This window comes from Oncorhynchus tshawytscha, linkage group LG16, assembly GCF_018296145.1.
Source record: "Oncorhynchus tshawytscha isolate Ot180627B linkage group LG16, Otsh_v2.0, whole genome shotgun sequence".
In the NCBI taxonomy this organism is placed as follows: Eukaryota; Metazoa; Chordata; class Actinopteri; order Salmoniformes; family Salmonidae; genus Oncorhynchus; species Oncorhynchus tshawytscha.
Window position 1 is genome coordinate 18,299,127 of NC_056444.1, and position 21,377 is coordinate 18,320,503.

The 21,377-nt window shown below is 38.4% G+C and overlaps 1 protein-coding gene across 2 annotated transcripts; it reads left to right on the forward strand.

The window, feature by feature from the left end:
• Positions 1-4,031: 4,031 nt before the first annotated feature.
• Positions 4,032-20,446, forward strand: bmi1a (bmi1 polycomb ring finger oncogene 1a). 2 transcript variants are annotated; one of them, XM_024374545.2, is made up of 15 exons: positions 4,032-4,190; positions 5,272-5,345; positions 6,451-6,514; positions 8,760-8,820; positions 8,921-8,977; positions 9,068-9,130; positions 15,767-15,897; positions 16,216-16,312; positions 16,547-16,602; positions 16,913-16,963; positions 17,385-17,493; positions 17,877-17,922; positions 18,487-18,585; positions 18,856-18,936; positions 19,213-20,446. In XM_024374545.2, exons 7-15 carry the CDS (start codon positions 15,780-15,782, stop codon positions 19,543-19,545), a joined length of 990 nt encoding a protein of 329 aa, XP_024230313.1. In that variant the 5' UTR covers positions 4,032-4,190; positions 5,272-5,345; positions 6,451-6,514; positions 8,760-8,820; positions 8,921-8,977; positions 9,068-9,130; positions 15,767-15,779; the 3' UTR covers positions 19,546-20,446. The 2 variants fall into 2 exon arrangements, with proteins under 2 accessions (XP_024230313.1, XP_024230312.1); XM_024374544.2 differs by lacking the exons at positions 4,032-4,190; positions 5,272-5,345; positions 6,451-6,514; ... (1 more) ...; positions 8,921-8,977; positions 9,068-9,130 and adding an exon at positions 11,420-11,776.
• Positions 20,447-21,377: the final 931 nt, after the last annotated feature.

The following is a 21,377-nucleotide window of genomic DNA, read 5'->3' on the forward strand; positions in this document are numbered from 1 at the left end:
AAACATTTGACAGGTACTGTATATTTTACACAGAGTAGCTCCAAAATAGGTGAACATTTACAATTTATCTAATAAATTATTATACTTTTCGGGTAAAAAATAGTGGATGTGCAGAAACATACATTTGCACACCCTATTTTCATTTGCTCCATGGCTCAAGCGGTCAAGTGGACTAAAGGCTAATCTCAGTCGCAATCAGGAATAACTTTGCAGCTGTTTCTGATTAGTAAACAATGTGATACTGGTGGGTGGTAACATTCAAATAAAACCCGGCCCTGAAACAAAATATAGGCTGAAAATAATGTGTACATCATATCATAGTACAATACACCGCATTCAGGCGAATTTGCACGAAGTGGGCAGTTGTCACTTCAAAACCAAATATATCACACTTTGACTAAGACGATGACTTATTGACCTAAATCCATATGCAACATCATAGGTAAATTCTGGCCATCGTCTTTCAGCTCGAAAAAGTAGATTTCTACTGGCGTGGACGTTTAAAACAGAAAATAACAACATGAAGTCTCCCCTCAGAACTTTTCACTTTCATCCAAAACTAAACATGGTAAAGATATTCACATTAAGTCATAATTAATCAATTTGATCATTAACAGATAATTAACACATACCTATGTGTAGGCTAGGTGGTTAATAAAGACAATTTATATTAATGTAAATAAATAATCGTTGATTTATTTATAAAGCAATCCACCAATGTCACGTGCCATGATTTAATCAACACTTTAGAGCATTGGTTAAAGTATTCCAAGACCATATACTGTATAGGCCTATCTTCAATTAAAACGTTTTGAGTTGATTTGAAACGCATGGGCTGTCTTTAGATCAGAAGTCTAGTTATACTTTCATTACTTTTCATTTAATCATATTACTTAGATTACGTTGAACCATATTAGGCCCAAATGCATGTATTTATTGTGGGTCCGTGATACCTGCTGTTATTGACCAACCAGACAATTTATGCCACAGAGCTTTTGTCCTTCACTGATTATGGGATAATAGTTACAATTTACGATACATCATCATTAAAATATAACAACATCTTTGAAAACTAATGGAGCAAGTTAAAGAATCTTATATTTAGCACAGTAGGACCCCTTGTACGTTTCCACTAGTTTTTTTTCTACACTCGTTTGCTTGTAGACCTATTTAATATATATTTCACATGTTGTCGAGTTAATATTCTCTGGACCCGCAGTGTGTAGGATATTTTTATTCTGATTAATGTGAGTGAGGTTAGTTTGGGTTGTCAGAACTATTCGATGACCCCTTACTATTTTTCAGCTGATGAATTGAAAGCGAAATAAACCATCCATTAAACGAGGATATGATTATTAGTCATCGACTTTAGAAAAACGTTCGTATAATATTTTGTTTAAAATAATATAAAATATTTTGCTTCTTGGTTTGATAAAGGCAATATCGACAAACAACATCTCTCTCTCTCTGTTCCAGACATGTTCAGGGTTCCAAAGCCCTATGTTTGTTTCTTGATTTAAGAGTATAAAAGGTAGAGTAAAAGTTTTAAAAAGTTCAACAAAATACATAAAAAACCTTCATACAACTTGTTGATCTCTACTTTCACATTAGCAGCTGTTCTCCCGAGTCCTAGCCTCTCACAATCATGACTAGGCGACTGAAAAATACTAAAATAACGGTTTGGAAAGGTCTATTATATTCAATGACTTCAGTTTGTGTATGGTCAGTGTGGCTAAACTGACAACGTCATCCTATAAAAGAATGAGCTGGGGTTTTGATAAATTCAGATTTAGACAAAACACATTTCATCAGTGATATCCAACGTTAAATTACGATGGCCTAAGGCACCAATTGAAATGAATTAACTTTTTAAACGAGAACTTCTACTAAAAAACAACTTTCGATTTTGATATTAACACTATATGCCTACCTTGCTTTATCAAACCAATCGATATTCTTCTGTTGGTTTGTCCAGAAATAGGAGCCGTTAGAATAGGCTATAAAGGCCTCTTCTGTTTGGGGAATCACCTGGAAACTGTATCAGGCAAGATTTTACCAAACATCTAACAGCAAAAAGTAATATATGAAGTAAACGGATGTGAATGAATTGTTTTGACTTTACCGCTGTTTGGATGTGGAGAGCATAGTCTATTGATTAGGCTGTAGGCCTACACCCAACGCATTTGTTTTCTTTCTTTTAAAGTTATTATTATGTACATCTTGGCTATATAGGCTATGCTATTCTGACTGGTGCTGATAATTGGAAATCGGTCAGTGGTATAATGCAGATTTATGCAGATTCGATTATTGACCTTCTGCTCGAGGCGTGACTGGGAGAGGGGCCAAATTTAGATTAATATTTGTGCTCGCGGTTGATTAATGGTCAGCCGGAATCCCGAGGACAAAAGTGGGCAAGTTAGAGAGGATATAAGGCGCTGGGACCGAGCCAGATAGACAAGTAAAAATTAAAATTTAAAAAAGCTAAATAAGAAGTCCAGTGTCAAAAACGGGTTTTGCTGAGATGTGTGCCTATAGCCCCCAGAGACTAAAAAGACAAGGGTTAACAACTCAGGTTGTTACTGAGTAAAACAAAAATAAAACGAGTTCTCATGAAGACATAAATACTTCAGTTATCTCCTATTGTTCTGAAAAGAACAACAATACAATTTGCAATACTAAATGTTTATCCTATATTTGGATATTGGCAAATAAAAAATGAATGTAAAAAAAAAGTTGGGGGCCCTTTGCACAGTCTGGGATGACACCTGAGAGACAGGTGAGAGGTCATGAACTTTGACATTGATCAGCTCCAGGTTGTCTTTCTAAACCCTAGACACACTGCTCTGGTATAGGTGTCTGTCTGATGCCAGTCCAGTCATGGACAACCCATTCTCCCCAACTGCATCAGAAACAAGGTTTTTCAGAGAGAATTTTAAATATCTATATTGTCTTTGGGGTGGTTTTCTGAATATTGTTTTACCACCAGACTACCTTCAATCAATGCAACTCACTCCTTAAAATATCTATTCAGATAGCCTAATTAGTCTAAACATGATGGGCCTTCCTCTGGGTTAAAAAACAGATTTTCAATGAAGGGAAACAAGATCCATGTAAGGATCCAAAAGAGTTTGGGGAATCCCTGCCCTGTCTTCAGAAGCATGCTACACTTAAGGTCCAGACCAAAGTTAGAGTATGCCTTCTTTATTACTCTACCCTGAAAGCTTTTCTGAATGCAATAATGTGACTCCTATCAGGACACCATCTAAGACCTTTGGAAATGACAGGACCATGAACAGTTTCTACCCTCAAGTCATAAGACTGCTAAATAGTTAGTCTAGGTAGCTATTGGTTAACTATTTAACTATCTGCATTGACTCTTTTTGCGCTAACGTTTTTGACTCATCACATGCGATGCTGTTACTAGCTATTTTATTTGCCTAGTCACTTTATCCCTACCTATATGTGACAGGAGGTTGGTCACTCCGTTCCAGCCATTATTATGAGCCGTCCTCCCCTCAGCAGCCTCCACTGCTATGTGTACATATCTACCTCAATTACCCCCTACACATTGACTCGGTACTGGTACCCCGTGTATATAGACAGGTTATCGTTACTCATTGTGTATTTATTTATTGTATCTATTTGTTGCTATTATTTATATATTTGTTCTCTCTACATTGTTGGGAAGGGCCGCAAGTAAGCATTTCACTGTTAGTCTATACCTGTTGTTTACGAAGCATGTGACAAATAACATTTGATTTGATGATGCAAAAAAATATGCAGTGGCTCCATCCTGTAGCCTCACATGCCCACTCCTGCAAATGATTTAGACCTATATAAACTATGCCTATATTTATTTATTTTGTTCTCAATGAAAGATACTGTAGCCTAAATGAAACAAACAGACGCGATACATTGTGGAGCTGTAGATTTTTTTTCACTCCACCACGAGCGGTGAATGAACGCTATGTGAGCTTTGCCCTCTCCCCTGCATGCAGTGTCAGCTGATTACGTCACGTGATCCGGTTTCGTGGGTTGTTTCTGTTTCAAAATGGAGTTGTCTGAGTCGGTGCAGAAAGGGCTGCAGTCTCTAGCAGACCCGTCGCTTTTCGACCTGAAGACATCCTCTGTGTTGATATAATTAACCTTTCGCAGCTCGCTAACCGCCCATGCCGACCGTAGTGTTCTCGGTAAGCCTGCTCTCTCTCCACCGTCGCCTTTTATTTCTGCTTCTTTCAAAGCTTCCGGTTTCTTCCCAGTTTGACCTGAAGGCTCGTTTTGAAAAATGTGGAATGCACGATATATTTTTTTAACACCCGTGGATCTGAAATGAATCAAATGTAACAGTGTTAGCATCTTTTATGTTTCAAGTGGTAGTTATAGGAAATATGACTATTGATCAGGCTACAACAACGTGTACCCAGGCGAACAGTGAGTTTGCTCACCAAGTAGTAGCAATTTTGGGGCGGCAGGTAGCCAAAGTTAGTGGTTAGAACTTTGGGCCAGTAACCGAAAGGTTGCTGGGTCAAATCCCCGAACTGACAAGTTAAAGATCTGTCGTTCTGCCCCTGAACTGTTCCCCGATAGGCCGTCATTGTAAATAAGAATTTGTTTTTAACTGACTTACCTAGTTAAATAATAAATAACTGAGAATGCAGGCTAGGCTACAGTTTAAAAATATATATAGGTTAGAAAATGTAGGAAGCAATCTGGAACTAAAAAGGTGCTCCCTAGTGACTAAATGGGATTTTAATCATATATTTCTAGTCGTAGCCTAAATTGTTTAATTCATTGTATGTGTGTGTGTGTGTGTGTTCGTGTACGCACCTTGCTGTTAGTAATTTGCGTCCCTTTGTATGTATAAACGTTTAGGTTATTAGAACTAGATGATATACTTTAATTAAACAATAAGGCATGAGGGGGTATATGGCCAATATATCACGGCTAAGGGCTGTTCTTATGTAGGACGTAATGCGGAGTACCTGTATAGAGCCCTTAGCCGTGGTATAATGACCATATACCACGGACCTCCAAGGTGCCATATTGCTATTATAAAATGCTAACCTTATAAACTGCTCGTGCCTTATTGTTTAATTAGACCCACTATAAAAGCTTGCCGAGACATTCGGCTACAGTTAAAGGAAAAATCCTCTCAAAATATATTTAGCTATTTTTTTCATTAAAAAAAAATATTTATTTAGTTTGAGTTTGTTTTTCTTTATGATATATGTGATGAATAAATAACTGGTCAATGTTTTTTTCTGATCATAGATCAACCTGAATTGATCTGCCACCAACTGCATACTGGAGGGGGTCAAACAAAACGTGGACAAATCCACTATAAGGTAACGCTTGGTTTGTCCTGCTATATTATTGTTAATGGAGGTTGACCTCTCTGAAGTTATTAAATAATTAATCTCATCCCCCAGAGACTAGGGTCAAGTTTAGAAAATAATACATTTGTCATTTAACAGACGCTCTTACCAGAGTGACTTACAGGTAGTGCATTCATCTTAAAGGGCAATTCTGCCACTTTTCAAGCCCCTATTTATTATCTCAGCACCAAACCAGTGTCTACATATGTGAAAACAGCACGTGTCTATGATCTGTGGTTAAAAAGACAAGGGCCCTAAAAATGGTTAAAGAGAAGAATGTTTCCATCTACACTTTTATGTGAGTAAAGTCATACTTTATACCAAAACAAATCAGGACAGCTGTGATGGAAACTGACAGTTTTGGTACAGTTTCATAAAAGCAGACAGATAACTTGTTCCTTTGACATTGTGGGATATTTTTGTTAAGTATGTCAGAAATGGATATGTTTTTTGTGTAAATATTGAAATAACAATCATATCCAAGTTAAGTGGTCCTTTTCATTTTCTTTATGTGGATTTTAGAATATTTGCATGAAAATCAGTCGTGAATTGAAACCTAGCTTGTGTTATCACAAGGTATGATTAAAAGTGGGGGGAAAACTCCCTCTGATTAGAAACTCATTGCAGTTTTCTTGCTCCCAACATCACTGTAAATCTGTTTGAAAATCACTGTTATAAATGTTATAACTTTGATCATTTCATCGAGTTGAACTTTTGAACTTTATTGTTTTCTACAAAATGTCTAAATACACAATTTTCACATGCATATGTACACACTGGTATTGTGCTGGAGATAATGAAAATTAGGTTGAAAAGCGGTGGAATTGCCCATTTTAAAACAGCTAGGTGGGACAACTACATATCTGTCATAGTAAGTACATTTTTCTTCAATATAGTAGCTATCAGCAAAGTTAGTCCAAGTAGTAGAAGAAGTCAAGTGTGAGTGTGGAGCACTCTGTTATCAAGAGCATTCCACTTCACCTGCTAAATTAAATCCGTAGGCCTACATGAGGTGAAAGGGACTTAATTATGATGAATATATTGATAAATGATGGAGCTGATTTTGTCATTACAGCTTGTGCCTGGAGGATGTTAGGTTTGATGCGGAGAGAACATATGTATTCTACATCGCATACCAGGTGATGACTACCTTATTATTTTTTATAACATATTAATTACCTTATTGCAAAGAAATGCAAATCCATTCCAGATCTCAACCCCAAACGGACTCTTCGTTCTCCAGAAATATAAAAGTGATGTGGAAATTCTATTTGTCAGGGTAACTTTTTCTGATGTTTTCATTTCCAGTCAGCCTATTTGAAATGCCATAACAATTCATGACTATGGGGTTATTGTGGCTAAAGTGTTGACTGGACAAATATACTTGATTTTAAAGTATTAGATTTAAATATAAAACACTACATTGTCTGTTTGTACAGAACGGCTTCTGGGTCACCACAGTACAGAGATAGTATTTTGTAAACTGTGGGAACATAGTCACTTCCTAACACATGACAACAATGCAGACACAGACAAGACCTTATCGGAGCCCTACATTTTTGTTATGGGTTCTCTATATGGCTCATGGAATATCATGTTGACCATGCAGTTTACACTTCATTAACATCTGTAGATCTACAAATGTTATAAATCCACGCTATTGAACTTTTCCAGTAATATTATATATCTTCCCCAATACACACATCCATCCCCATTGAAACATCAAGTGCAGCCTAAAAAAAATGTGAACAATAAAACAATATAGTTTTTAAAAATTATATATAATTAAAGTTTGTTTGAAGTTGGGTAACAACAGTTTTATGGTTTTTATTTCAAATGTATTGAACAGTTACATTTTAAATGAACCACCGATTTTTGTTTGAAAGCTTTTGGTGTGTCATCAGGAAATATAGATGAGTCAATTTAATAATCTTGCTTTGCATTATTTGCAGTTATTTGACAGAATTAGCTCACTGAACAAAAATATAAACACAACATGTAAAGTGTTGGTCCCATGTTTCATGAGCTGAAATAAAAGATCCCAGACATTTTCAATATGCACACAAAGCTTTTCTCACATTTTGTGCACAAATTAGTTTACAATAAAGGGCCACTCTAAAATGTGTAGTTTTGTCACACAACACAATGCCACAGATGTCTCAATTTTGAGGGAGTGTGCAATTGACATGCTGACTGCAGGAAGGGCCACCAGAGCTGTTGCCAGATTATTGAATGATAATTTTTCTACCATAAGCCGCCTCCAACATTTTAGAGAATTTGACAGTACATCCAACTGGCCTCACAATCGTGGACCACATGTATGCTGTTGTGTGGGGAGAGAGGTTTGCTGATGTCAATGATGTGAACAGAGTGCTCCATGGTTGGGTAATGGTATGGGCACTACTGACAACGAACACAATTGTATTTTATCAATGGCAATTTTTTTGAAAGGTATATGTGACCAACAGGGGCATGTCTGTATTCCCAGTCATTTGAAATCATAGAATTTATTTCAATTTACTGATTCACTCATATGAACTGTAATTCAGTAAAATCTTAGAAATTGTTGCATGTTGCTTTTATATTTTTGTCCTGTGTGTGTGTGTGTGTGTATTATTTAGCAGATGCTTTTATCCAAAGTCACTTAGTCATGCATGCATAAATTGTACATATGGGTGATCCTGGGAATCAAACCCACTACCCTGGCTTTACAAGCACCATGCTCATCCAGCTGAGCTACAAAAAGTTTATAGAAATTATCAATGTGCTGACTATCTCTTCCAATTGTTTTATGCTTCACTTTCATAGAGTGCAGCAGACTAGGGAATGGACCTAGCCTAACTCGGGTCACATTTATTTGTGACGTATTTTGACGATGTATGATCTCTTAACCGTTTTAAGATTAGTGAATTAACCTGCAAATGTGACATGACAATTTGTTTCACAAACTTTGAATCGGTTTATTTTCCTTGGAGAAAGCGCAGTTCTTTTACGATGAGCGTTTGTTTGTAGCGCATTGATAGTTGCTTTTACATTGTAATTAATCACCACGATTGTCCCCTTTTGTCTCCCTCCTGACAACCAAGCTTCAGAATGCTGAAAAGTGTTGCCCTGTTCCCCATAGGGCTCCATCCGCGACAAGATGTTTTGCTGTTTGATTTTAACACACGTAATATGATCACTTAGCCTAATATGTGGAATGACTCTGGGTTAAATGAACAAAGGTTTTTAATGCGTAAGGTTACCGTTGAACAGCCTATATAAATCGGTATTCATGAGTTCCTGTATGCATGCTTCTTGCCTTGTAAATATATTTGTTTAATATAGGCCTATTGTGTGCATCTGTAGCCCATTGGTAAATCTGTATTTTGGTTGTCCTTTTAGTATAGGGAGATGCCCTCCTCATATCAACGACGTGTCATGGCGTCTGGAGTACCTTATCAAGGTATTGGTTGGTAATAATAAACTACAATAGAATCAGATAATTATGGTTTAGAGGTCTTCTGGTTACTTCGTAGCCCTAACATATTTTGTTTCCATGACAGAACGGGCATGTGCATAAGGTCAACGAGCCGTCCTATCTGATTTCATTAAACCTTGAGGTATGTCCCTTTCCAGAACCCAATGATCTAAAACTGTTTTGAGTCTGTTAAACGTGTCATCATTACAAACGTAAGCCTATACTTTTACAGAATACCAACAACGGAGGATCGTCGGAAGAGGTCCATTAAAGCTGCACTATGGAACAACTTCAGGTAGCTAATGTTTTGTTGCAGCCTATATATAATGTGGGGTTCACCATTAGTTGAATAAGGTAATTTCACAGAAAGTCTGTGATAATGTTTTACATGCACTCTTGAACGTGGCAATTGATTTAAATAGATAGCCTACACTGTATTTCCAAATCAGCATACTTTACAGATCTGTATATAATTATTGGCTAGCTGTTAGGTCCACGTGAATGAGTACAAATAAAGTCATGTTAGTTCTATTTGATGTTTGTTAAATGATTATTAAACTTTTTCTTGAATAGCATGTCTTTCAACAGTGTTCTGTGTTTTAGATGTACTTCTGCCACATTGAGCAGAGATTAAAACCTGAATTTGCAAATAGCTCCAGTGTATTTTAATCTATGTGCAGTAATCTCATTCAATAGTGTTCTGCAGACTATTTCTTTTTTTTTACACATTTGTTAAACAATTTTTTTTTTTAATTAACAGAAAAAGAGTTTCGTATTTCTTTCAATATTCACTCGAATTGTGTATTTTTGTATTTCCATCCATTACTTTCTGTGTGAATACTGATGCCAAGAAATAAGCATAACCGCTGAGTGACAGGGCAGGCAGTGATGTTTCGATCTATGAACTTATCCTAAAAAAGTCAATTTGTTACATGTTATTTTTACTTTTCCTCAATTGAGTTCGACGTAAACATGTAGACCCCTATCTTCACTGTGACTTGAGGTTGTCTGCTTTAACGTCCTGCAGTAGCTATCGCTTCATGGCTAGTTTAAGAGTATTGAAATAGGGGCCAGAGAAAAATGATTTAGAAATGTTTTTACCCTGTTGCCAAGACACAGTTCTGAGGAAGGAAGTTTGGTAATGTGTATGTTCGGGAACACTATCTATCCTTCTTTTGGGTATGAGGTGAACCAGAACGGTTGCATTACATTTCAGTTGACCTGAACATCCTTAGAATTAATCAACAATATATTCACAAATGAACGAATTGTACTCCGGCCTACTGTGATGAATATTCCGTTTATGCATTTAAATGGAATTGACTCTCACCCTGACAGGTTTCAGTGCAAACTATCCTGGTAATCTAATTGACAGGATTCAGACTGAGGCAAGGTTATAATTTACACTCAACAGTGCTCCAAACTCCTCCAGTACGTGAGGGGAAACTATTAAATGTTGTGTGATTCAAACTTTCCGGCATTCTCTGTTTGGAAGAGTACCGACTGTGTATGTGACTTTGTTTTCAGGATTTGGTGGGAAAGATAAAAGACGCTGCCAAGAGTCTTGAGGGCTATGCAGTTGTGAGCCTAGCCTGCTCCAACAGTGGAATCCGGTTTCTCACGTGATCTCCTCTGCTTCCTTCATCTCCTGAAAGCACTGAAGTTCAGCGATTTCAAGCGGCGTTGATATCCGCCTTGTATTTTATACTCATTTCATTCGTCATTTAATATTTGTATCCGTTCAATGATGTAGGCCTATTTTTGTCAATAAAACAGTTCAATGCATGCATGGTAATTTGCAGGCATAAAATAAAAGCCAAATTATATTAAAGTAAGCTATATAGCATTCGTGTGTCCCCATAGTCCAATGCATAGTTCATATCAACTCTAGATGTGTAGTCTATGAAGTCTCCGACTGATAGGAATTTTTGACTTGGAAATAGATTTTTCCACTGCCACATAACGGTGAAGGGGTATGTTTGTGGCAAATAAATTATCAAAATTGGAGAGAATATCGTGCTGAAGATTAGTATAATGTGTCATATCTAGTTTACAAACTGGTGGCAATGCATTAGTTAAATTATATTGCGGCTCACCAGAGGGAACAGAACCGCATGTAGTTTACGTACAGAGCCTCCTATAGTAGCCGACCTATTACCGATGCTTTCATTTCCTAAATGTCCCCGTCTTCAGTACGATCATGAATTAGTATTGTATGGGGTCGTTTGCCATGGAATATCAACACAGTAACCCCAGCTTTCTATCGGCTTTGGGAAGTGTATCCTAACCAACGCATGTATGACAAAGACGCATTTTGCCAAGCTCATGTCTTTGGAAAGGGACACAGCAGAGGCACATAATAGAAACGTGGTTGGAAAAACGCACACTGGCTATTGTTTAGAAACATCCGTGATATCTTGAGTGACACAACTACAACGTTTGAAGCAAATTACGAGATCATGATGGGCTTTGGATAACACATTCTTTGTGTCATTTTACGAAGCATCGTGAATTGGCGAGCCCCCGGAATACACCGACACTAATTTCCAGGCCACCCTTAAGGAATGATACCACGTGACCAAAGCGGGGCGGTCGAACTACAAGCCATTTTGGGGACGGTGTCAGTTTCCACTGAGCCACACTGCTGCATTTTTCGAAGAGACTCATTAGGAACACAAACACACCGTTCGGAACGCACAGCCAAAAGTCTGAAATATTAGACAACAGAGGACACTACGCGCCCAAAGTGCATAGAAGGAGAACACTACGAATTTTACGCATCTGAAATGAGCCCCGGGTTGCCTGGCGCTCTCTGCAATTGACAGCGTCTGCAGCTTGTTTCAAGATGGCGGCTGAGCTCGTATTCATTTTCTGCTGATCGCCTCCTAACTTTCATTGTCTCTCCGTCTCCAATATCGCTGATCGCCAGCCAAGTCTCTAGGTATGTATTATTCGATATATTTTCTTACCAACAGATGAATAACGATTAAGTTTTCGCCGCGTATATGTGTTTTTCTGCGGGTTTAAATGCGTTTCCAGCCCGTGGTGGATGGGGCTTTGACGGTGTCTCGCACTCACGGACGTAGAGCTCTGTCCTCGCACTGCTTCTAAAATTGTGTTCCCTTCTTGCGCAAGCCTTGGTTTTGCGCCCAACAGACCAGCACATTGAATTCTTTAGTATTTAATGTAATTATCTCTTATGAGTGTCCATTGAGAGTGTTTCCGTGACGTTGGTTAGATTTCCACAAAGCCAGTGATCTCAATCGAACAAGACCGAGATTGGTGAGGTGTTTACGGCAGCACACAGTCCAATGGTTCTCCTGGTTGGTTTGGTTCCATATACTGTCCCCATTTTATAGAAATGGGATCTTTTGGATGTTGGGGATAGATCAGTGTGGTTGCATTACGCACATGTCATCAAGTGTTGATTTTATTAACTTAACTTCCCTCTTGTTGAACCGGTCCTCTGTAGCCTGGTGGAGGGTAAACCATTTAAATGATTTACTGAAATATCAGCACGATCAGTTAGTTGTTAAAGAAGGATTTGAATGTATAGGTCTACACGCAAGTTGACAAAGGAACGATATTGGCGTACATTAATCATGCATAAACCAATTTTCAGATTTTTGTTACCATCATGTCAAGATGGTACAAAGGTCCATTGACTGATTCAGAACAAGGGTCCTCCCAATTAGCCAACCATCTTTGAATTATCTGTAAAAGGCATATATTTACTATTGAGTTTCGTCACGACTTTATTGCGCAGGCTATGTCCCTCCATCTGTCAACATTTAGTTTTTTGAGGATTTGTAATTTTTTCCTCCCACAATTGGATCCAACAATCTGACCGTTAACTCACAATGGCGCATAACAAGTTTATAAAGCAGGAGTATGCGTAAAAACCAACCATGCAAAGATCAGACATGTTTGACGGTTTGCACCGTGGTGGAATATACTGTTGCTTGAATGGTTTGAAATGTGTTTGCATGGATCCATGGTGTCTGATATTTTTATGCTTTCCTTCTTAATAATGTTGTTATGACCAGTCTATCAAGTGTGATATTCTGTCATGAGGAAGGAAACTGTTTGGTGGGAAAGATAAATAGCCTAACGCTGTTTGACAGTTGATAATCTCACAGAAATCCTCTGTGGGTGGGTTAAGGTTGCCAATGCCTGTGCTAGTTGAAATTCTGGTGTAGCCTGATTTGTGTTGATATAAGGTTTCTGTTTGTGATACATGTTGGAATGCAACTTTAACGCACAGCCAGGTAAATAGAGATTTCGACATTGACTGCCCAGTTCTTGATGAATTATATAAAGTGAGGCCTCCTCTTTCCCACGTGGGGAAGTCTTCTGAAATGGTGATGGAAATCTAGCTTTGATGAATAGATTAAGGTTCCATCCAAAAATAGAGAGACTGGTGCAGCATATCTAGACCAAAACAACCACAGCCCTCGAAGACTAGCCTGTCTTATGGAGAAAAATGTGACATGCATCTTTATCCATACTACATGAAAATGTTGTAAATTGTATGTAGATTATACACAGACGATTCTTCACATTTTTTGAGGAAGGACTCGCCTGTTCTACTTCCCATTTTCAGCCATTCATTATAGCCAGATGGAGAAACCCTGGGTTGCACCATGCAGCACACAGTTCATGGCCCAGAAGGTTGAGCTGAGTACAGTAGGGCAGATAGAATGCAATTGGGAGCAAATCTGGCCAACATCGTTATTGATAATACCCTGTTCTATGAGTTTCTCAACTACTTTTTTATTTAGTGCTTTATTTGTTGTCTGGCTGTGTCCTGTACGGATAAATGTGTTCCATGGTGATACTTGCAGATGCAATATGCATGTTAAAGCCTGGTATCATTTACTCTACAAAGGCTCTGCTATATTACCAGTGGTAACAGTTGTGCAAACATCAGTAGTTAATCGATTGATAGCGTAACAGGCTATCTGTTTGCATTGCAAACACGATGCGTGACAGCCACTGTAATGGCATTGTGGGGTCCTCCACTGCGTTACATTCAAATACACATTATTAAGATATTTTTTTTTACTGACGGGAAGAGCTGGGATATTCCACACCAGTGGCCTTTTGGCAGAGCCAATATCGGTGTTTCTATATATATTTGAACTAAGGTGCATCCTTATAAAATGACGATGGTTCTGTTTGCAAGCCCCGTAGGGTTTTTTCAACCATAGGCTACACGCAGAATCCGTTTAAATGTACATAGCGCCACCATGCAACATATTGCGCGGGTCACCTTTGATGCAGGCATGACCCAGTGCCAATCTCACTATTTCTTGTTTTGTCATGAGTTTTATTCCTAGTGCTAGGGAAGCCAAAAGCATCTGACACGCAGAATCAGTCATTTATTCCCATGTTTTAACTGACGGCTCATGTGATCGCATCCTATGTGTGGCAGAAAGACAAAAAGCCATTGGGAAAAAGAAAGATGTCTAGGCTACAAAAAGGCGTCACAACTAGACGTATATTGTGAAACTTATTTCATTATTTCCCTCCCTCCAGACAGTCGTTTTTAAACCTCTTTCTACTCCACATTGCTGTTACCTGCCGGCTATTTGAACTAGACTGTTATGTGGCACTTCATTCGTAATCCATGTCGCGTTGGCTGAGCAGTGGCGAGGTTTCTCTCGGGCTTCAACTTCATACGGCCAGAGAACATACTTGGTCGAGTGATGTTGTTATTCTACTGTGCTGTGCACACAGGCTGCCTGTGCAGCGTGCACACGGAAACGACACCAGCAACGGCCAACGATTAGATTTATCCAAACTAATGCACAAAGCATGGGTAACCTATATGGTTGGCGGCATAGGAACTGAACGTAACATGCTTCGGTGTGAAAAAAATGTTAAACCCTGTCGGGAATTGCACTATGGTTTTCGAGCGAGACGTTCTTTACAAAATGGCAGCCATGGTGCGGGGACGGACTGTAGTCTATTGGCTTCGCGAGGGAAGGACATATATTTATTTCCATATTATTCGCAGTCACATCATCAACGCGAGCGGTGATCTGATCTTGGGCGAAGCAAATCTCTCCGTATTGGACCCTGGCGAGATGCCAAGTAGTGGAACCTAAGTTGCCATAGAAACGGTACGACTTTCCAAGTGTGTGTGTGTGTGTGTGGTTACACCTGACGCCGAGTCAATTAGCTTACGGTCTCCCGCATCCTCGAGAGTTGAAATATTAATTCATTGAAGAATGTGATATGAAATGTTGCAATTGGCCGGAATGATGTTTCTTATCATCAGGTTCCAATATTAGAAAGTAAGAACCCCTCTGTGTTTTGGCACTAATAGGCTGAATCGCTTTAGAATAGATACCCTGGTGTAGGTTGGATAGGTCGACAGCGTTTCTTCGTTTTATAGGACTGGGGTACTATCACATTTCCTGAGCGACCAACGACCTCCGTTCTCCCATATCTATCTATAGAGGAGCGCTGGGAGGTAGGCTATATGAACCATCCCAATGAAAGGATTGATTTATGACAACGCAGCTCTTTCGGCTGTAGCTGTGCCCTCGACAAATCCACACGGATCGACTCCCACCAATTGTTAGCTATCAATCAACCTTTGGGTCAGCTTCTGAAAAACGACCAACCCCTTCCCTGGTTATTATACTATTATCACAAAGTATGGGTGTTTCTCTAACAGTAGAACAACAAAACATCATTACAAATGGGTTTAAAGCGGTTTAATGAACGACCACTTTATCAAGCTGTGAAAGATCTGTAGTCCCGATCCAATGATAGGCTTTCATTGTTGCTGTCTGTTTTGTTGCGGTCTGTTTTTTTCTTCTCAAAAGTATCCTCAATTTATCAAGTCTAAATTATATTTTCATTAACAAGATATAGGCTACCTTCCTGTCAGATTGTGACTCTGCTCCTTTGTCCCTCGCAGGGATCTTCCTTCCATGACGATGCATCGAACGACCAGAATTAAGATAACTGAGCTGAACCCCCACCTCATGTGTGTGCTATGTGGTGGCTACTTCATCGATGCCACAACCATTATAGAATGTCTCCATTCATGTGAGTGACGCTTGGCTGAATGCAGACATGGGAATTGGACCAATCATGATAAATATGACTGTTGCAAATTCACACTAGTAGGTAGCTAGTTAATTACTCAAGTTTTTGTTGACCAATTTCACTCTCACATTCTCTTTTCACATAATTGCATTGGCTATTTATGTAATTCACTAGATGCTACAAAGCAAATCAGGGTTTGGGGGGGGGGGGTGAATAACCGCTATATGATAAATGTAACAGGCATTTTTCATCGTTGGACTGTAGGGTATTGTGTTATCCACTGAGAAACTGATCCAGTTTTTTCCCCTTGAGTTTCAGTCTGTAAGATGTGCATTGTGCGCTATCTGGAGACCAGCAAGTATTGCCCCATCTGTGACGTGCCAGTACACAAAACCAAGCCTCTGCTCAATATAAGGTCATTAATCACTTTGTTTCTTTTACATTTGTTCTATAGCCTTGCATTGTTTTGTCGCATTTCTGCTGTTTCTCGCTATTATCCAATCCACCCAATGCAGTTAGATGTCATCAAAGGATTGGTCTAGTTTCATTCAAATGTTGCTACTTTTTCTCAACATCCGTCAATGTATTAAAACCTCATAGCATGCAATGAGTTCTGGGTAAATATGACTGATTATGAACATTCTTCAAGGTCTGACAAAACCCTACAAGACATTGTCTACAAGCTGGTCCCTGGTCTCTTCAAAAGTAAGTGGAATGTGTTAAATCCCTCTCATCAGACATGTCATTGTCTTGTTCTCTGTGACGTATGTATTCTGTATCTACTAAATGGTTATTCCTGAATGGTTGATTATCCTGTTTAAAATCGGAGCTGCTGGCTTGTCTCCCCTGGAACATGGTTTAAAACCCACCTGTGGACTGATTCTGGAAATGGGTGCTATATAGTTAAAGCATGTGGTTGCAATGCATCAGCTGATTGATAATTACATTTTTCAATTGTATCTCTATCCCTATTCAAATAAACATTTGTGACAGTTTTTTCTCTCTTTCCCATTAGATGAGATGAAGAGAAGGAGAGACTTTTACGCAGATCACCCTTCTGTAGATGGTGAGTCTCTGCACTCTTTGTTGATAGTTGCTTTATTTCAGATTTTTTTAACTTGTATGACTGTGATATGTGGTTGTCTCACCTAACTACCCTATAAGAGCATATGCTAAATGACTCAAATGTAAATGTTAAGGAAAGGGTTCATGACCTTTCTTTCCTAGGGCAGATAGGGTGCAAGTCTACTGGAGATGTAAAAAGTGAATTGTCATTAAGTAGTTTTATTTCTAACAACAAAAATAATGGTTGATTTATTTCCTGCTCCAGTAATATTCTATTGGTTTTCCCTCTACAAAGCCACTAAAATTAACTTCCATATTAGCTGATAGTATTCTCCTATAATGATAGGATTTCTAAGCTCTCACTTTCACGGTTTTACAAGTTTTTGTAAAAAATCATGCAATTTGTTCATTTGTGTCTGTAGCTACGACAAGGTCTAATGAGGATCGAGGGGAGGTGGCGGACGAGGACAAGAGAATCATCACAGACGATGAGATCATCAGCCTCTCCATTGAGTTCTTCGATCACAACAAGTACGTCAACAAGTCTGTTACAGGCTTTTTTTAAATGATTACATCTAGGTCAGTTGTGTTTGTTATTTATTTTTCTGTAGTGACCCTGGTTTATAAGTGTGTATATCGACGTTGCCTCTCGACCATGCTTTTGTGGTGCAGTCGATGATGCACTGGGCTTGGGGCCAGAAGGTTGAGGGTTTGAGCACCATTCCATGCCTGTTTCATTACAATACATTACAGTGTATGTTTTCCTTTCTATAGTCATTTTAATTTTGAGACTTTGGTTTTACCAGTGTTCTGCTTTTTTTGTACATGAATTTCCAACCATCAAAATCTTGAGTGCATTATCAAGATGTTTTCTAACACATTTTGTAAAACAAGTCTAACATTGTTTTTCTCAGGGCTGAACAGACCGGCGTGGCTGAGGACCAACTGACTAAAGAACAGGTAGGCCGCCTACGGCTGAAGCTCAGAAGCATTCCATATCAGATAGTTCTTACACTCTGTTGCTGCACAGAGCCTATTGCTTGGTTTCTGATATAAGATTGTTCTTAAATCTGGACCCTTAAATAGCTTGTCTTCAAATCTCACTGCATGTCTCATCTCCATTTTCCATGTTCTTTATTGTAAACAAGTGTACTGTATAAAGTGCAGGTTAGCTGTTTTTTTCCGGCATGAATCTTGTTCTGGAGGCAGCTCTGCAGAGTGGTCACTAGCTGGCACAGCTACAAATCCTATCTGATTTTAAACCTAACCTTAACCAAAAAGCACATTTTTCTTTGCATACATTTTTACAATATAGCCAAATTGCTCAGTTCTGCCTCCAGGACAAGACTTGTGAAAATAAACATCAACCTGCATATAAAGTCCCTCAAATTAAATTCTTTATTAACTGTAGCTACATTACTTTCTCTTGCTATTTTATTGTGTATTTGCTGCAGACAGCTTCAGTTTTCTGTCTGTAGTAAAATGGAGGTTTGAGCTGATCTAAATGGCTCTGTCCTCCTCCAGGTGAACAATAAGAGGTATCTGCAGTGTCCAGCAGCCATGACCATCATGCACCTGAGGAAGTTCCTCCGCAGTAAGATGGACATCCCCTGTACCTATCAGGTAAAAATTTGTTTGGTTATATGAAATGACACAAGGGCAGCCATAATTCTTGCATCACTATGTTATATTATTATTATATATATTTTTTAAATAAGATGAATTTAACAACATTAGTACATATCACTGCAAGATCATTCTCTCATATGCTTCTATTGAAACAATAAAAAAGATCAAAGATATTCAGCAATTCTTGACGGACAATGGAAGTTCAGTAGAATAAGTACTTTTTGGCCTATTTTTATGAATCATTTTGTAATTTCTACAATGTAGGTTGAAGTGATGTATGAAGACGAGCCACTGAAAGATTACTACACATTAATGGACATAGCCTACATCTACACCTGGAGAAGGGTAAGAAACATAATATTAAAGGGGAAGTTAGTAAAAACATGCAATTAAAGGCAATGTAAACGTTTTTAACAAATTGGAAGTAATGTTTTTTTGTTGTAAATTATTGCATGACTTTTTATTTCAACCTTTGGCTCTGTGATATTTCTTAGGCCTACTTCAAAGTGTGGAATGCATGAAAGTTCGCAGTTCAAAAGCTTTATTGTCCATGAAGGAAAAAATCATGATTGCCCTGCAAGTTAAGACAAAGTAGCTCTAAGTATTACAAATATTTTTCAGAATGGCCCTTTGCCGTTGAAGTACCGCGTCAGACCTAGCTGTAAGAAGATGAAGATGAGTCATCTGCAGCAGGAGGGCCAGAACAGCACTGGTCGGTCCGCTGAGAGCGACTCAGCCAGTGACAAAGCCTGCAGCCCTGCCGCTGTTCCCTCCACCTCCTCCTCTTTGCCCAGCCCTGGCACCCCAGTGCAATCCCCACACCCACACTTCCCCCACATCTCCAAGCCTGTCAATGGAGCCTCCACCTCAGCCCCAGCCCCTACCAGACCCTTCCCCTTTGGAAAAAAACCACGGAAGGCCTCGCTGAATGGTTCTTCTGCATCCTCGGGATGACTGGCCTGAAATCCGGGCCGACAGCCAACGCCAGACCGCTCAGCTATTATCTTCATGCCAATGTAGTTCCATTGTTGTAGACGCTCTCTTTTTGTTATCGTTGTTGTTATAAATATATGATATCTGTTTAAGTAGTGGAAGTGAAGCATTTCAATAGGAACATAGCAGGGATGTGACATTAAGTTGGTGAAAGGGATGTTGGTGATAGATGAATGGTTGAAAATGAAAGCCCCCAAAAAGCTATGTTTTATTTTACAGATGTGACTGAAGATGGCCTTTATATTATTTCCTTTATTTTAATCTTTTTTTCCCATATCAGAATATACATGTGTTGACTCTTGTAAGTGTGTATTTCAGCCTATTGTTGTCAGATAAAGCATGGTAGAAACCTATAGGCTTTACTAATATTTGAAACGTTGCATCTATTGTTCTTTCGATTGGCTTTTGGAAAGCGTTTCACAGAGAAATATAATAATCAATATATTATGTGGAATCAACTATTGTAGTATTGGGCCCACAATTTTATGAGAAAACATATGAAAGATCTGCTAAATGTACAGAGCTTTTATTAGGCTGTAGGCTACTGGGGGGAAAAAATACTTTTTTAGCTGCTGTGGAATCCAATTGCTTATAGCCTCGACATCCCTGAACTCTTGAAGCAACCAAGCAGTTCAGAAAGTCCACACACACACCCATGTATATAGCGAAATATATGCATATTTAATCAGTAATTATGTCAAATAATGTCCAGAACAACAACCCCCCCTTAATTTCATGCTAGATGACAAATGTTTTTTGATGTCTCCCATGTTCTGCGTATTTGTATCGCTCGATTGTATGGACAACTATTGTATTGTTACTGTTGCACAGTATAACATCTAAATAAAACATTTTACACTTAGACGTTTTGGGTGTGTTTTTTATTTATTTTGTGATTCATTCATCTGGTTTTGTCCCCTCTTTGTAGGCATTTTGAAAATGTCTGTCAATTTATATTTTCCTACATTTAATATATTTTAGTTTTATTCATGCATTAAGTTAAATATCTGTTTTTTTTGTTGTTCGAATAATAAAATATCGCAGACAAAGCAGACCTCCACGGACATTTTGAAAAGATGTCACGTGCTGGCGCAGCATTGATTTAATTTAATTTACCAGAGACCACTAGTCACAAATATATTTTGTGTTTTGAATAGGCCTAGAATATCCTTGATTTTAGATATTTTCCGTCGCACTCAATATCTGTAGCGAGGATTATACTTTTAATGGGTGAAAGAAATTGCTGCTAACAAATTGAAAGAACACAGCATTTCTTCAAATTACAAAATAGGTTTTCTACAGAAATCTACACATTTAGGTGCATTTCAGATCGAGATCATATTTTTTTGTCAATTGCTTGTGGACTAACATGCGATATTTAAATATTCCAATATTTGCATGTCTTTGTTCGTCTGCCATCGAAGTGAAAATGTATCAATAGCTAAGGATTTAATGTTGAGGTCATTTTCCATTGGCTACAAATAGATGCTATTAAAGACATGTTAATAACTACAGTACACTGTTGTCGCTTCATACGAGATTCGTCTCCCCCACAAAAATAAACCGGTTTTTATTTGTTGACATTTTATATATTAAAAATATGGATTACAATATAAATATTGACCTAGAAACGATCAAGTTTTATAAAGCCAATTTTGCTCGTGGAGGAGACAAAGTGGTAATACTGGTCAAAAGAACCAGAAAGTGGTTGACGTAGCCTAAAGCCACAATCCAACGATTTTCCAAATGTCATTCAATCATTTTACAAACTCATTTGTGATGGGTTTATAGTC